This window comes from Salvia splendens, chromosome 8 (assembly GCF_004379255.2).
Source record: "Salvia splendens isolate huo1 chromosome 8, SspV2, whole genome shotgun sequence".
NCBI lineage: Eukaryota > Viridiplantae > Streptophyta > Magnoliopsida > Lamiales > Lamiaceae > Salvia > Salvia splendens.
In genome coordinates this window covers 910172-927261 of record NC_056039.1, presented here as the reverse complement: position 1 = coordinate 927261, position 17090 = coordinate 910172, and the positions used below count along the sequence as shown (strand labels likewise).

Below are 17090 nucleotides of genomic sequence, written 5' to 3'. Positions count from 1 at the left end.
CCAGTCTAGGGTATTTTTTATGTAAGCATTACAATCAAATTAAATGTATAAAATGAATAACGTTAAAATTGCATTGAACGCGTGTCTCAAACATGCATGCATGGACTTAATTAATTAATACACCAATATACTATGAATTACAAAACCCAAGTTCTAACATTATTTTAATCCAATGAAGAAAATAATTATAAGACAATTTAATGATATTACTGCTGGTGGTGGCTGCTGAACATCTCATCATTAATCAACGAATTCAAGAATGAAGAGAGAGAGTCTTCGTCGTTGCAGCAATCTTCATCTCCTTCTTGATTAAGTGAATGATTATGCTTAATAATAGAGGGATTAGGGTTGCTAATTAGTGATTGATTTTGATCAATTGAGGGATTAGGGTCAAAGGGTTGGTGAATTTTGGGATCAATTCCTTGGCTAATTAGCTTCCTACTACTTAGATGCGTGTTCCAGTAATTCTTGATCTCATTGTCTGTCCGTCCGGGAATTCTTCCGGCTATTAGTGACCATCTGCAATTATAATATGCATCACCAAATTTATGGGAAAGTTGCTACACCAAGAAAGAAATTGAAGAGGGTTTTGTTCACAAAATAGGGGGAAAAAGAGGGTATATTTAGTTTTCCTAAGAAGGGAAAAATGCTCTCATCTCATGCATGTACATTATCAACATACAATAAGTTTTGATGAATTATTCACACACACACACACACACATTTATACTAAAAATAAATAAAAAATGGTATTGCATATTATTGTTCTTTCCAGGGGTCATGCATCATGATCTAGAGGCAATAAACAGGTATACGACACAAGTTTTTGAGATACATCAAATTGGAGAGATAGAAGCATGATCTAGAGGCAATAAACATATAAAAGACAAAAAAGAAAAGAGATGAAATTCAAAAATTGTGTGATATACCAATGGATTATATGACACTGAGTTGATCGAGGAAAAACTTCTTACTAATTGAATTGCTGTCGAGAATATAAAAAGTTTGAGAAAAAAAAAAGAATAGATGAAATTCAAGAAATCTTGAGATAGAATGATACTACTACACTTGAGACACAACAAATTAGAGAGAGAGAGTGATCTAGGCAATAAACATAAAGCATATGAAATTTCAAATATTTGTGAGGTATACAAATGGAATATTCGAGAAAAAGCGTCTTATCAACTGAATAATTACACAATACATAAATTAGAGAGAGAAGTACCTGTTTCCGAGGAGGCGGAGGATGAGATCTTCCTCGTCTTCGGAGATGCGGCCGCGCTTAACCGAGGGGCGGAGGTAGTTCATCCAACGAAGGCGGCAGCTCTTCCCGCAGCGGAGGAGCCCCGCCTTCTTGGGCAAAGTCCGACATCCTCCCTCGCCCTCTCTCTTTATGTAGTCCCTCAGCAGCTCGTCCTCCTCCGCCGTCCACGGCCCCCTCTTCAGCCCTGTCTCCGCCTTCTTCCCGCCACCGGCGACGGCGGCCCTAGACGAGAAGCTTCTCATTTAGTGACGTTGTCTCTCTCTAACAAGTTTTATCAACTCTATTCATTCAATTTCTTATTAGTAGCGTTTGCGTTTGCTTCAATTTTTTATTTCTCTATCTTATTAAGTAATCATGCTAGTAAATGTACGTTTCTCAACGTGTTGCACTTGCTTGTGGGTTACATTAATATTTTCCTTGAGTTGGTAATGATTTAACCATACATTTATTTTATTTATTGTGGGTTATAAAAATAGGTGATTGTTGATATGTTTATCGATTCTTGAAATGCTACCCGCAGAAGAAAAAACTTTATGTCAATTGGAATTTAATTGTGTTTTCTAATTTTGTCGAGAGTTCTTCTGTTCAGCATGTGGTGTGGATTAAATGGAGTTATCCATATATATTTTAAAGTAGAATATTAAATAGAAAGAAAAAAGTTGTGACCACATTGTAACTATATAGAAAAAAACACACGTAGGAGTACTAAAATATTCATCTAATTTGAAAAATGAAATAAAAGAAAATTAAAATAAAATCTAGAAAAATGGAAATAAGCATACATGCATGATTTTTTTTTGTCAGTTTAAAAATTAGAATATAAAATCCTAATTTTTCAATTACTATATATGCACGTATGCATGTCACTAAGAATTGACAAATTCCCAAACTAAGCGTCATTTATGTAAAAAAAAAAAACCCACAATGGGCTTTAAAAGCCCACCAAAAGATCAATAATTATTAGTGGACCAAATGGGCTTTGACGCCTCGATAAATTTGATGGTTGTTCTATTTTATAAAGTTTTCGGTAGGTTAAGAGCATCCGCAATAGCGGACGTCCCGGCAGATGTCCGCTATTGCAGCAGAAGAGGCGGACACGGACGTCCCTTGCGGACGAGAGGTTGTCCGCGGGTGTGAGCGGACATCCCATTTTTCGATTTTTTTTAAAAAACTCTATATATACGGCTCGTTGAAATTCATTTCATTCGCACCACTTGTATTAACGAGTTTTTCTCCCTACTTTCATTTCTTGTGAAGATAAACAGAGCATGGCACTGATTCTCCCGCCACGAGCGAGTCACAAACGCCGACGTTCCCCGTTGGAGGTGGGGGAAACGCCGGCGGAACTGCAGGGATGCCCGGTATGATGCCCGGAATGGCGGCGATGATGAGGCAGGTACTATAATATGTGCCCTTGGATGGTGCCCCAAATGATGCCCGTGATGGTGGGAATGAAGCCCGGTATGATGCAGGCCATGCCTGTTGCTGCGAGGGGTAACAGAGAGTAGGGGTCCCCCAATCACCCGGGGACAATGTGTATCGCCCCTATATGAATTTATTGTCTAGTGATTCCCAAAGTACTCCACTTGAGACTCAGTTTACCGACATTGAAACTTTCTCTTTGGAGGAGTTGGGGATATCTCCGGTCAGGGAGTCTCCCACTGAGATATCACCGGCAGTAGGGAAGTCCAAGAAGAAGGGCAAGGGCACTAGTGAGTCCTCAAGTGTCCTCATCGACGAGGGGGGCAGCGGATGAGGGAAAGGAGGAGGAGGCCGGCGAGGGAAAGAGAACCATCTGGAGTGAGGCGGAGTGCGTCGCCCTAGCAAAGGCCTAGATGAGTATAGTCGAGGATCCCTACATCGTGGCTAACCAGACTATCGACAGGATGTGGTGGCGCATTAGCCATAACTACATCAAATTCAGCCCGCTAGGTAGGAAGCCTCACGATGGAGAGCAATGCCGGAAACAGTGGGAGCGGCTGAGGAGATCGCTCACCCGATTTTCCGGCTTCTACGAAAACAACGTCCGTACGGCAACCAGCGACATGTCCATGGAGGATGTGAAGAGTTTGTTCATGCAGCAGTTCATCGACAAGAAGAAGAAGTTCGGCGTCTTCAAATATTGGGATGTCTATCTTGTGATGCGGGATTCCGCCAAGTTTCGTACGGGTGTTGAAGCTGGCTGGCCGAAGCTCAACTCCTCCGGGGAGTACAGCAGCAGTGCCGATTCCCACGACCTCCCCGAAGCCGCTGCAGAGATCCCGACCCCTTCATCGTTCTCCCGCCGCCGTCGCCCGGTAGGGCAAAAGACCGCGATGCGGATGGCTAGGGGAAGCGCCAGCGGGTCCCACGAGGTCCAATCGGCAGCTCCTATCCAGGACAATGCTGAACTCACCCACCTTGCGCGCATGCAGCACAATCATACTTTACTCGACACCATAGAAAAGTGGCGGGAGGCCACTGACCCCTTATACAAGAAGATGTTGAAGGGGGTCATCGACAGTATGAGGCGCGAGTTGGGTCTCGCACCTCTGCCCGGGAGTGACGGCGTGTCTGGCCAAGGGGACGACGAGAAGTGAAGCTGGGGCTTGTGTCGAAGCTTTGGGATGTTTTTTTAACTATGTATTTTTTATTATTTAATTATGTTTGTTTTTTTAAAAAATAACATGGTTGCATTTTCTCCATATTCGTGTCGAAATTTTAATTCCGTAAAATTGCATATTTGTGAATTTGTGAATTTTGATTATTGGGATGTCCGCCCGGATGTCCTTGGGGATGTTCGCTATTGTGGAGTGGGATATTCTTATGACGTGATAGTGGTGTGGGATGTCCTTATGATGTGGCATAAGGTGTTTTGGAATATCCGTCGGGACATCTGTCCCTACTATGGATGCTCTAAGGTTAACAATCATTTTCTCCATCCCATAAACATATTGGCTTAATATTTGAATACTAATTTTACTAAATATAATATTGTTTATATTGTGAGTGTAGAAAGAACAAGTTCCATTTTATTGTTATTTATATTATGAGGTTGGATATATAATTTCATTTTAAATGTATTACTGTAAATAGAATATTGATAATAAACATATAATGGCAAGACGAGTTGCATTAGTAACAAGCAAAGCAATTAAGTGTATATAAATCAATTTTGAAATAATATTTAGACCATCAAGTTGAGGGCAACTCTATTTGGAGACTTGTTAATGAATATTGTAGACTTAAGAGCATCCACAACCGTGCTCTTGCCAGCGGCACGGTTGTGGTCCCGACCCCACTTTTTTTGCCTGCTCTCTGGCAAGAGCATAACACACACAGCTGTGCTCTTCCTCAAGGACGAGCACAATTAATTTAAAATTCAATTACACAAAAACATTTCCATAATACTAAAATTCATTAAAAAACCACAATAAATATTACAAATTACAAATAAAATAAAAAAGACATAATTAAAATCCTAAAAATTAAAAATTACATAATTAAAATCCTAAAAATTAAAAATTACATAATTAAAATACTAAAAATTAAAAATTACATAATTAAAATCCTAAAAATTAAAAATTACACAATTATTGGCTAATATTACCCGAGGAAGACTACGCATCCGGCGGCACCAACCCCAATTGTTTTTGGAGACCCAATATCATGGTCTCGTGCGTTTGAAGTTGCATGGGGTATTTATAGATGAAAGTGTGTATTTTTGGGGTAAAAAAATTAAAAAAAAATTAAAAAGTGGGGAAAAACGGTTATAAACGGATATAATTTTTTTGGGAAGTGAATTTTTTTTTAAATTTTTTATCGGTTTTTTAATTAAAAACCGATTTTTTTAAAAAAAAAATTTAAACACAACGGCTATGCCGTTGACGAATGAGGGCGCGCCATGTCAGCTGCTCGCTGGCACGGCGCTGCTCGATGCATCGAGCAGCGCCTTGCCAGCGGCGCGAGCGCAGCAGCGGCGGGTGGCGTCAGTGCCAGCGGCGCGGACCGCCGTGGCGACGGACGCCACCGTTGTGGATGCTCTAATGATCGAACTTGTCCTATTTTTTGTAGTTTCATCAATTCTATTACGATCTTTTAAATGTATTAGATTTATTTCCAACTTATTTATAATTGCATCAATTACATATCAATTTTTTTCCACTTATAAGCCACACCTCCTACTCATTTCAAGTTATATCAATTTGTACTATCAAAATTTCATTTCAAACGGTGGAATTAAGACGTAGTGTAATGCATAAGAAGCCAATATATTATTTTTTTCTTCAAAAGTATTTATATACGAGAATATCAAAATTTACAATTTTTAAAATTAATTTTTTGAATTGATTAAATTGATACAAGACTTGTATAAAAATTGGAATTAACTTAGTATGCTCACAAAATATGAAATTAAATTGATACAGTTATAATTATTAAAAGAAAATAAAATTCATAAAATAGATCGATATAAATTGACTCCACTATTTATATATTGACTTCCTTATTTATTTGCCGCCCAAAATCCCACATCGCAGCCTACTATCGTAACCATTATTCGCCGCTTCCACACGTAGTACCCCTCGCTGCGCACAATAGTACATTCGCTATCAAATTACCTAACTACCCACGCACTAAATTGTGTTTTTGTGTGTGTGTCGTCGTCTTCTTCTATATAACCCAGATTTCACACACCTTAACTGCGTGTGCCGCTGTGTGAGAGAGAGAGAGTGAATAGAGAGAGAGGCGATAGCTGAGCGCCAACCACACACACACACACAAAAACACACGCCAAAAACCCTAGAGAATTATCGCGGCGCAACTCGGGAGGATGGACACCGAGTCGACTCAGATTCAGCAGGCGCAATTGGCGGCGATTTTGGGGGCGGATCCTGCGCCGTTCGAAACCCTGATTTCTCACCTGATGTCCTCCTCCAACGAGCAGCGTTCCCAGGCCGAGGCAATCTTCAATTTGATCAAGCAGAACGATCCTAACTCGCTCGTGCTCAAGCTCGGCCACCTCATCTCCTCGTCCGTGCACCAGGAGGCACGCGCCATGGCGGCGATTCTCCTGCGGAAGCAATTGACCCGCGACGACTCGTATGTATGGCCGAGCCTCACCGAATCGACTCGCTCCGCGGTTAAAAACGTGCTGCTGTCGTCGCTCCAGAGCGAGGAGTCTAAATCGATTATTAAGAAGCTGTGCGACACGGTCTCCGAGCTCGCTTCTTCGCTCGTGCCGGAGAATCAGTGGCCGGAAATCCTGCCGTTTATGTTCCAGTGCGTGACGTCTAGTGCTCCGAAGCTGCAGGAATCGGCGTTCCTGATGTTCTCGCAGCTGGCGCAGTTCATCGGGGAGACTTTGACTCCGTATATAACTGATTTGCACACTGTTTTCCTCAACGTGTTGAATAGTTCCCCCAATCCGGATGTGAAGATTGCGGCGCTGAGCGCTGTCATTAATTTTATCCAGTGCTTGACGAACTCGAGCGATCGAGATAGGTTTCAGGATTTGTTGCCGGCTATGATGAGGACATTGACTGAGTCGCTGAACTCGGGACAGGAGGCTACTGCGCAGGAGGCGTTGGAGCTGCTGATTGAGCTGGCAGGGACGGAACCTAGGTTTTTGAGGAGGCAGATTGTGGATGTTGTTGGTGCGATGTTGCAGATTGCCGAGGCTGAGAGTTTGGAGGAAGGCACGCGGCATCTGGCAATTGAGTTTGTGATTACCCTAGCGGAAGCAAGGGAAAGGGCACCGGGGATGATGCGCAAGTTGCCTCAGTTCATTAGCCGGCTTTTCGCCAATTTGATGAAGATGGTTTTGGATGTGGAGGATGATCCTGCGTGGCACAGTGCAGAAGTCAAGGACGAGGATGCAGGAGAGACGAGTAATTATGGTGTTGGGCAGGAATGCTTAGATAGGCTTTCAATAGCGCTTGGTGGGATTACAATCGTCCCTGTGGCGTCCGAGCTGTTTCGGGCGTATTTTTCTGCTCCTGAGTGGCAGAAGCATCACGCAGCACTCATTGCACTTGCACAGATTGCAGAGGGTTGCTCCAAGGTATATACCATAAAGCCATTAAAGATTTACATCTGTGTTGTGAATTTGGAGATGATAGTTTACGTGGTCAAGTCATAACTGTGCTGAATAACATATTGTCTCATGTTCGTATAAATTACATCATTTATAGCTTTTTGTATTCTGTTTAGAGTGTGCTTTAGATGATCATTTGGTGGTTTTCGATATCTATTTTCTCATCCTCAAATAAAGTGCGTTGATTCATCAATTGCATTGGATTTCTTTTACTACTGTTGTTACCAGCACATAGGGATCTGGTGTGCACCAATGTGAGAGTAATACAATTCCTCTGCATACTACAGGTGATGGTGAAGAATTTGGAACCAGTGGTGAACATGGTCCTGAATTCTTTTCAACATCCTCATCCACGTGTGAGATGGGCGGCAATTAATGCAATTGGTCAGCTATCAACAGACTTGGGCCCAGATTTGCAAATTCAGTTCCATCAGCATGTCATGCCAGCTCTAGCTGCAGCTATGGATGATTTCCAAAATCCTCGAGTACAGGTTTGTATATCATGTTATCTTCTGCATCAACATTACTTACCCAAATCTAACTTATCTGGAGCAATTTCCAACTTGTGATAAGTCTTATTAAGTAGTAGGGCAGTACGCTGAATTATGTGATGTTTAAGCAGTTCTTTCCCCTTTCTGCAGGCACATGCAGCTTCAGCAGTGCTTAACTTCAGTGAAAACTGCACTCCAGAAATTTTGGCACCTTACTTAGACGGGATAGTGCACAAGCTTCTTCTGCTTCTTCAGGTGAAATTGCAAATTAGAAAAAAATTATGTGGGAACATAATTGAATACTTATGCTATACAATACTAGCCGTTGGATATACAAAACTGAAATATCTTTGGAAATTGCAGAATTCGAAGCAAATGGTTCAGGAGGGTGCCTTAACTGCTCTAGCTTCGGTAGCCGATTCATCTCAGGTACATCATTCTCGTTATAGCTTATCTTGTTAGTTTCTTTATTATTGGTGGGTTTCTCAGTTAAGTTATTGAATTATGATTGGCAGGAGCACTTCCAGAAATATTATGATGCAGTTATGCCTTACTTGAAAGTTATCTTAGAGAATGCCACTGACAAATCTAACCGCATGCTCCGTGCAAAAGCTATGGAGTGCATTAGCTTGGTGGGGATGGCTGTTGGAAAGGAGAAATTCAAGGAGGATGCTAAGCAGGTAGGCGACAAAAGATCTGGGTCTGAATGTTTCGTTGAATGTGCTATTCCCTTGTGTTTGTTTTGTGCTTTGTATTGACTGGTTGCTTTACTCACTTGCACATCCTATACAGAGTGGTGTGTTCATTTTAGCAATATATGTATCTGACCCCCCTTAATCATGATTTGAAATAATCTTAGTTTCATTTATTTTTGCTAGGTAATGGGAGTGCTTTTGTCATTGCAAGGATCGCAAATGGAGACAGATGATCCTACTACCAGTTACATGCTACAAGTATGCCATTAGTCCTTGTGAGATGCATATTTCATATGTCTTAAAAAATAGCTCAGCCACATCAAACTTGTTTTTGTTCTGTTGTAGGCATGGGCCAGACTTTGCAAGTGCTTGGGGCAGGATTTTCTTCCTTATATGAGTGTGGTTATGCCTCCCCTGCTTCAGTCTGCTCAGCTAAAGCCTGATGTGGTCATTACATCTGCTGATTCCGACAATGAAATTGATGAATCGGACGATGAAAGGTGACGACTGTCTTATATTCTGTAGATTTATCTTTTAGTAATAAGTTTCTTTTCAAGTTTTAATGAAAGTTGGCCTTATTTTCCACCATTCATTTTTTTGTCAATGAAGTCCAATAACTTTATCAACATCCCTCTGAGAATATGCTGTGCAATATTGAAGCTTCTTTTATGTCCTGTATCTAAAAATATATGCAAGGAAGAAGATACTGTAATTTTCTCATTTGCATCTGGAAGAGACCTCTTGTTTTTTGTATTTTACTGTTTTGATGTCTGTTAGTTCTGATATGTATTCATATTGTTTGCATCTTGGTTTGAGTGCTATAATACATTTCCAATGGGGCACATCTTTCTGCTAATTGCTTCCGATATTAACAAATTTCTATATATTGCAGCATGGAGACCATAACCCTCGGGGATAAAAGAATTGGGATTAAGACTAGTGTCCTGGAGGAGAAGGCTACTGCTTGCAATATGTTGTGCTGCTATGCTGATGAGTTAAAGGAAGGTTTTTACCCATGGATCGACCAGGTTAGTGGAAATAAATTGGTCTTTTCTTGATTACGTTGATGGTAGATCACATCGTCACAATTTAAAGATGTTATGGCAACTTGTGCTTGATGTAGGTTGCCCCGACATTGGTTCCACTTTTGAAATTTTATTTCCATGAAGAGGTCAGGAAGGCTGCTGTGTCAGGTAATGCAGATTCTACTTGGTACGTTTCCATATACCGAATATTGAAGTTGCTAATATTGATCAACACTTCCATTATTTCTAGCAATGCCGGAGCTGTTGCGATCTGCAAAATTGGCTGTAGAAAAAGGAGTTGCTCAGGGTCGTAATGAAACATATGTTAAGCAGCTATCAGACTTCATAGTTCCTGCTTTAGTAGAAGCCCTACACAAGGTGTCAATATAAATGTGTTTTGCATTCTGTTATTGATGATTATTGTATCTGGGCACTCATATAAGTATCAATTATTATCCATGCAGGAACCTGATATAGAGATCTGTGCAAACATGTTGGATGCATTGAACGAATGTGTACAGGTTGGTCACTTGAGTTCATTCCCTTCAATACACCTATTTATATGTTAGGTTGGTTATTTCACCATGTAAGTTCAAATCTGTGCTAGGTGCAAGTGTGAAAAAATGCAAGTTAATGTTGACCTTACTCATCACATTTCTAACATTTGTTGTATATCATGTCCTGTTGATTCTGTAAAGGTCTTTTATTTCAAGAAATGTTTTCATCATCATGCTTTTGTGCATGCTGTATAAGAGGCTGTAACAACTACCTACCTTGTATTCAATTTCCTAAAGTGATGAACTTAATCTGTGCCGTTCAGTAGAGTTGTATGAGTTTTACAATTAGCGTGACACAATTTATTTGATGGCAGTTCTGGTTTTTTATTGTAGTACTAGTATGTATTTTGTCAGAGTTATAATGAATTTACTGTATTCGCTAGAGTTAACTCGTCATTTCCCTTGTGAATGTCTCTCAGATTTCAGGATCTCTTTTAGATGAGAGCCAGGTTAGAAGCATTGTGGAAGAGATAAAGCAGGTGATCACAGCTAGCTCAAGTAGGAAAAAAGAGAGAACAGAGAGAGCCAAAGCTGAAGATTTTGATGAGGAGGAGGGAGAACTTCTCAAAGAGGAAGATGAGCAAGAAGAAGAAGTATTTGACCAAGTTAGTAAATTACACTTTCGGGACACAACCAATTGTTTAAGCTCTGTCAGTTTGGAAACATGACACCATCCTAACCTTGTTCTTCTGGTAATTTTTGTTTCAGGTTGGTGAAATATTGGGAACTTTAATTAAAACATTTAAGGGCTCCTTCTTGCCTTTCTTCGATGAACTGTCATCATACCTGATGCCGATGTGGGTAAGTCATGTTTTGTGATTATGATACATTGATACTTCCCGTTCCTGTCACATACTTGTTGGCAAGCAAGATTAGAGAAATAGAACAGAAGTTAAAATTTGAACATCTATCTCAAACCTAATTTTTTTGTTCATGATTGGTCCCTCCTTTGTCTGTTGTAGGGAAAGGACAAATCGGCCGAAGAGAGAAGGATTGCCATTTGCATCTTTGATGATGTAGCTGAGCAATGCCGTGACTTAGCTCTGAAGTATGTAACATGGCATAAAATATTTGAATTTGGCCTCAGTTGTGAAAATAGTGACGTAGTCATGTTCTTTTTAATTTGAACCAGGTATTATGATACATATCTTCCATTCCTCTTGGAGGCATGCAATGATGAGAGCTCGGATGTTCGACAGGTTGACCCGAAACTCTGAACTTTGTGTTTTCACATACTCTGAACAATGTTAATCCATCATATCCTAATTGACTAATATTATACTCTAGGCTGCTGTATATGGACTCGGAGTGTGTGCCGAGTTTGGAAGTTCTGTGTTTAAACCACTTGTTGGAGGTAAAGTTGTCTCAATGTTGCTCATAGAAAGTAAATTTCAGCTTGATATCTGTATTCTGATCTTTATTTGGATTCTTGTTCAGAGGCTCTTTCGCGGCTCAATGTAGTCATTAGGCATCCCAATGCTTTGCAGCCAGACAATGTGATGGCATATGATAACGCCGTTTCAGCTCTTGGAAAGATATGTCAGTATCATCGTGATAGCATTGATTCAGCTGAGGTAGCTCTCTCTCATCTCAATGCTTGGCTATTTTTTCTTACCATGAAGAAAATGCACAGTATAATTTTGTTGGATTCGGGGGTGTTCGGTTTGCAAGATTGTATCCCAAGATTAAATTTGTAGTGTGCTTGGTTCATGAGATTCAATCCCACAACTCAAACCTAGATGGATAATCATGGGATAATTAGTCTTAGCTAACCCCCAATGACTAAAATAATCTCACAACTTAATTATATCTTAGTAGTATTATTTTATCTTGGAAACCGAAGACCACCTCAGTATATTGTCTTAATCTCTATGTTGTCACATTTAATTGAATACTGTGCTAGTATTTCCTTCTCTTGCATTCGATTAATTCTAACTGTGTAAAGTTGCTCTGATAGGTTGTTCCTGCCTGGTTGAATTGTTTACCTATAAAGGGTGATGTTATTGAGGCAAAAGTTGTTCATGACCAGCTTTGCTCAATGGTTGAAAGGTGAGGACATGAAAATTGCTCTTTCCTTTCCAAAATATATGCAGTGCTTTACTTATACAACCAGTTTGTATACAATTTTTAATATCCGACTTGGCTGTCATCTGCTTTTCCTATATTCTGTTATTGATCACAGTTCCCTCCTTCAGGTCTGATTTGGAACTTTTGGGGCCTAACAATCAGCATCTCCCTAAAATCGTTTCTGTTTTTGCCGAGGTTAGTTACGTTAAGAAATTTTGTGACCATCGTTCATGTTACCTTAGACAACATTCTTGTGAAATTATTTTGATAAGATAACTATGTAGAAGACCTGAAATCTCCCCTTAAATTTCTGTAGCCCCAATTTATGGATGTTTTATTATATCATTACATTTCTTCAGCGAATTTGGGTCTTTTTTGAATCGTTCCAATTGCAGGTTCTTTGTACTGGCAAGGATCTTGCCTCCGAGCAAACTGCCAGTCGAATGGTGAACTTGTTGAGGCAGCTACAACAGACTCTGCCTCCATCCACCCTGGCCTCTACATGGTCGGCCTTGCAGCCTCAACAGCAGCTGGCGTTGCAGACGATTCTGTCATCGTGATGATGCTTGCGGCAACTGCTGATTTGATATCAGAGTTTGATAGTGGTTTTGTGCCGGTCAAGCATTTGTTCATCCCATTCTTTCCGGCGAGAGAGTTGTTCCGCATTCTTTTGCACAAGGTTTTGGTCGAGTGAGGATCCGGGCGGAGACGGTATATTACAAGACCACCTGTGTTGCTCCCAAAAACTGGGGGAATCTGGTGTTCTTTTTTATTTATTGTCAACATATGTGGGGTATTTGAGGATTGCCATAGAGGCGATTCCTGTCTCAGTTTTGGTCATGATCATACATTTTTTCCTTCTCTTTTTTTTTGTTACATCTGTGATTGTTATTTATTTTGTTTATTTGTTACTTCAGTTATATGAGAAACAATACTTGATGTTCAATTTTCGTCATTGTGTTTTTAATGTGTTACAAAACGTTCAAGTCAAGTTGATGACGGGTAGTAGAGTCAAAGAGTAATAGTACAAAAGTAGTTTAGAATGAAATAACAATAGAAAACAACAAAAGTACTTGATTTACATTTACACAATTATATTTCTCTATATTTTATCACTATTTTAATCTTACTCAGATTGTTTATGCCATTAGAAAAGTAGATAGTTATATTGTTGGAGTTGGAATTGTAAGAGAACTTTTCATCTTGTCCAATCACATCATTGTAATTAAAATTGATCCTACAATTACACCTAATACTTGTGCTGTTGTTAGTTTATGGCACTGGAGATTCCTTTCCTAGCTTCAAGCATGAGCATCAAGATTCTTTATCTCGTCTTTCCCCACCAAGCCAAATTTTAGAATTTGTTTTTGTACTAAATAAGAATCAAGAGCTTGGTAGGTTCATCCATCTGTAGTGGTGTGATGAATTGACGGTTTCGGCTATGGAACCATAATAGTCATTCACGAGCTGAATTTTGAATGACATATCGAATCAAATGGCCTAGAGTTTCAGATTATTGCAACTTTAGTTAACAACCAATTTTATCCCAAAATCAGATAAAACTAACAAAAAGCGAGAAAATCACTGAAATCTTTTGGTTGCTAGCTAGTTCAATACTAGATAGAGGCCATTAATTTACTTGCAGGGCTGGTTATGGTTCAATTCCCTTGGAACCGGAACCGGAACCGGCTGCTTCGTGGCCGGTTGCATTGCTATTCAGGTGGTGGGGTTCGATGGATACTTGTAATGTTGTGAAAAAGGAAAATTTGGCAGACTTCGGTGATTGCGATTTGCACCTTTGTTTATGTTTAAAGTTTGACCAAATGGGTAACAAATCAACAATATGTTGAGCTTTAACAACTCCCTCGATTAAAAAGGTATTCATTGTCTTTATCTAGACTACATTTGACTTTGGTTAGTTTATCAATCTCATTCTTGTCTGATCCAAGGATGAAATGGCTTCCATGTCCTAATTATATATGTCCAAACTTGAATTATTGCACATCTATACAAATATTGTTGTCTTGACTCTCTCTTTATGGAATCTATTCTCCATTTACCAGACTCACAAAGAGGTAAGGGAGGGATTTGATGCTCTTTTAGTTACGTCTTAGATGTTACGAAGAAAATGCACAAGTACTCATGAATATAAACATATAGACATAAAAATTATTTACTCTGTTCGATACGATAAGTATCTATATCTGAATGCGATGCCAAGCTAGATATTTCCTTATAATTCTTGGATACAACATATAATAAGAGAACAAATCTAATCATGGTAACAGTAGGAATCATGTTGGGCCTTAAAATAAATGTATGGAAGCCCACAAAAGTTAGGCATGATTGTGGACTGATTCACTTCCATACTTAAACGTTAAATGATTAATCGACTTAGAAGGAACTGATAATTTTACGACTATGTGTCGATTCGTCGTTGGTGCATATTAGTGTGCTTTATAGGCTCAACTCATGCCAATCACTCCCCATCACGAAAATGAGCAAAAAAAGAGGCCAAGAACGTGTGGAGCAATATGAAACAAAGAGATGAGGCATGCTTCACATAATAAGCACAAACTAAACATTGAATACAATAATATAAATTAGTCATGCTTACAACTCATGATTCATTATACACTTCCCATGTTTGAAGAAACCAGTCAACTCTATGCAAAACATATTATTCAATTAATTCAAACCAAAAGTAGCCAAACAAATAAGACATATTCATCCTCCTATAAAAACACCCTTCTTGAAGCCAACATTCATCACTTCTCTTTCCCCTCTTACAACCCCAAACCAAACAAAACCGAACTATGGAACTTCACTTCCATAGCTCATCTTCGACCAACAACAACATCAACACGATGTATAACAAGCCCGCGAATAGAAGCTCTACCAAGGGCAAGTTTGTGGGAGTGAGACAGAGGCCTTCGGGCAAATGGGTAGCAGAGATCAAGAACACGACCCAAAAGATCCGTATGTGGCTAGGCACATTCGATACCCCCGAGGAGGCTGCCCTGGCCTACGACGAGGCTGCCTGCCTCCTCCGTGGCTCAAACACGCGCACCAACTTCATGAACACCGTCCCCTGCAACCCGGCCCTCTCTTTAAAGATCAAGAACTTGTTGAACCAAAAGAGGAGCCAAAATAAGGCCATTATTACCCCTCCAACTAGTGATCAAGAACGCCACAACAAGGCCGTTGCTAGTAACAGTAGTAGTATCAACCAAACGGAAGGATCTCTTGTTTTCAATCCATCCGAGGATGTGTATAGGCCCGGCTTCATCCATTTCGCGCCTCAGTCACATGAGGAGGGCGCGGTTGAGGATGCGCCTTTCCCGGATTTCGAAAGAATGAAGGTTGAGAGACAGATTTCAGCATCACTCTATGCCATGAATGGCATAAGTGAATATTGGGATGCCATCAATGACTCAAATGATGCTTTTTGGGATATTCAAACTCTTAGCCATATGTTCTGCCCTAGTTAAGCAAAAAAAAAATTCATATTTATGCAACCTTTTTTGACTCATTACATTAGGAAGAAAGTGGTTTTTGTTTGATCAAAGTAGTTAGTTTGTATTTGGAATTTTATGTTGGCCTTATTTTATGTTAGAAGCTATTTATTTTTTATTTTTTTGGTTTAACCACATGTGTACCGAATCCGCCTTTTGGCGGAATCCGACTAATTCTGCTTCATAAATTGTGATGCTCCGATTCTATTACCCAATTTTGAAAAATTTCTTGCAATATTTCTATGTGAATTAAGGAAGAGATAGTGATTAATATAAAAATACTCATATCCAAAAATAAATAAAAATAAAAATATTCAAATAATAATTTAATTATGTAGTGTGTTCATGAATATTACCATAACTAAATCAAAATCTAAATCAATGATCTCTTTACCCAAAATAATAATATTAAAGAATATCCAAACGTATCTACTATGACGATAAATTTATATTAATTGTGTATATATATCTTGGGACAGTGTCTTAAAACTCTGAATTTGTGCGAAAACTTATCCTATTTGAATAAGACAACAAAATAAAGTTTTAACAGTAATTCAGTAAATTAATTTGTGTATTGGGTGTCTTTTTATAACTAATAAATGTCCTATAATTCTTTTATTATGTTTATTGGGCTTTCTTTGTTATCTTCCATGAGTCCGTGACTCAATTGGATTATTTGAATGCAATATATAATGAGTTCAAATTCGCAAAAAACATGATTTTCATTCGATTAGATTTGGAACTCAATCAGCCTCAAACACAAGAAGCTCTCTACCAGACTAGCTCTCTTTTTTGTTGTTTGTTTCATATTTTACTTTTTTTTACATCATTCAAGATGAGAAGAAGATATTCTCAAGAAGATGTCGATCATGTAGGGTTTTTAATCTAATCTATTTATAATAAGTATACTATTGGTATTTAACAATCTGTTTTGTTTGTCACAGGTATGTATGCATATAAAATATTGCATGATGAATTACAAGAGGAAAGAGACTATCATTGAAATTATTGCAAGTAAAGATACAATGGAGCCTGACTTCATTCAAATGAGTAGGTTGTTTTATTTGGTATCAATTTCATTAATTTGTATGTGTGTTATTTGATTTAATCTGATTTGGTTACTAACTCAATTTTGTGAGATACATAGAAAACTATCAATCTTGGAGTTGAAAAGCGCTGCAACTAATTAACATTGCAAAAATACCAATATATATTTTGTTTCCGTATACGTTTTGACATATCATTGCATGATGGGATTTTGTTTAATCCTCACCAAAAACCAACCTTCCATTTTCTTTAAATTAAATTCCAATTGAAACCTATATTCTATTTTCGACAAATTGAGAATTTTGCCGATGGTTGTGTTACAGTTTGGGCGGAGTTGGAAAACCGAAATCAAGAGT

The 17090-nt window shown here is 39.0% G+C and overlaps 3 protein-coding genes across 3 annotated transcripts; 2 read left to right on the top strand and 1 right to left on the bottom strand.

The window, feature by feature from the left end:
• Positions 1 to 144: 144 nt before the first annotated feature.
• LOC121744597 (transcription repressor MYB5-like) lies at positions 145 to 1506 on the bottom strand. The gene is made up of 2 exons (XM_042138192.1): positions 1226 to 1506; positions 145 to 519 (listed from the first exon to the last, which is right to left on the bottom strand). The coding sequence occupies exons 1-2, from the start codon at positions 1504 to 1506 to the stop codon at positions 207 to 209; spliced, it is 594 nt and encodes a 197-aa protein (XP_041994126.1). The 3' UTR covers positions 145 to 206.
• Positions 1507 to 5948: 4442 nt separating this feature from the next.
• LOC121744628 (importin-5-like) lies at positions 5949 to 13118 on the top strand. Its single transcript, XM_042138227.1, has 20 exons — positions 5949 to 7304; positions 7625 to 7828; positions 7979 to 8083; positions 8192 to 8257; positions 8344 to 8508; positions 8707 to 8781; positions 8869 to 9023; positions 9416 to 9551; positions 9647 to 9716; positions 9799 to 9926; positions 10013 to 10069; positions 10525 to 10710; positions 10814 to 10906; positions 11068 to 11153; positions 11238 to 11304; positions 11393 to 11459; positions 11543 to 11679; positions 12063 to 12154; positions 12301 to 12367; positions 12568 to 13118. The coding sequence occupies exons 1-20, from the start codon at positions 6075 to 6077 to the stop codon at positions 12730 to 12732; spliced, it is 3351 nt and encodes a 1116-aa protein (XP_041994161.1). The 5' UTR covers positions 5949 to 6074; the 3' UTR covers positions 12733 to 13118.
• Positions 13119 to 14988: 1870 nt separating this feature from the next.
• LOC121744596 (ethylene-responsive transcription factor ERN1-like) lies at positions 14989 to 15861 on the top strand. The gene has a single exon (XM_042138191.1). It carries the CDS (start codon positions 14989 to 14991, stop codon positions 15661 to 15663), a length of 675 nt encoding a protein of 224 aa, XP_041994125.1. The 3' UTR covers positions 15664 to 15861.
• Positions 15862 to 17090: the final 1229 nt, after the last annotated feature.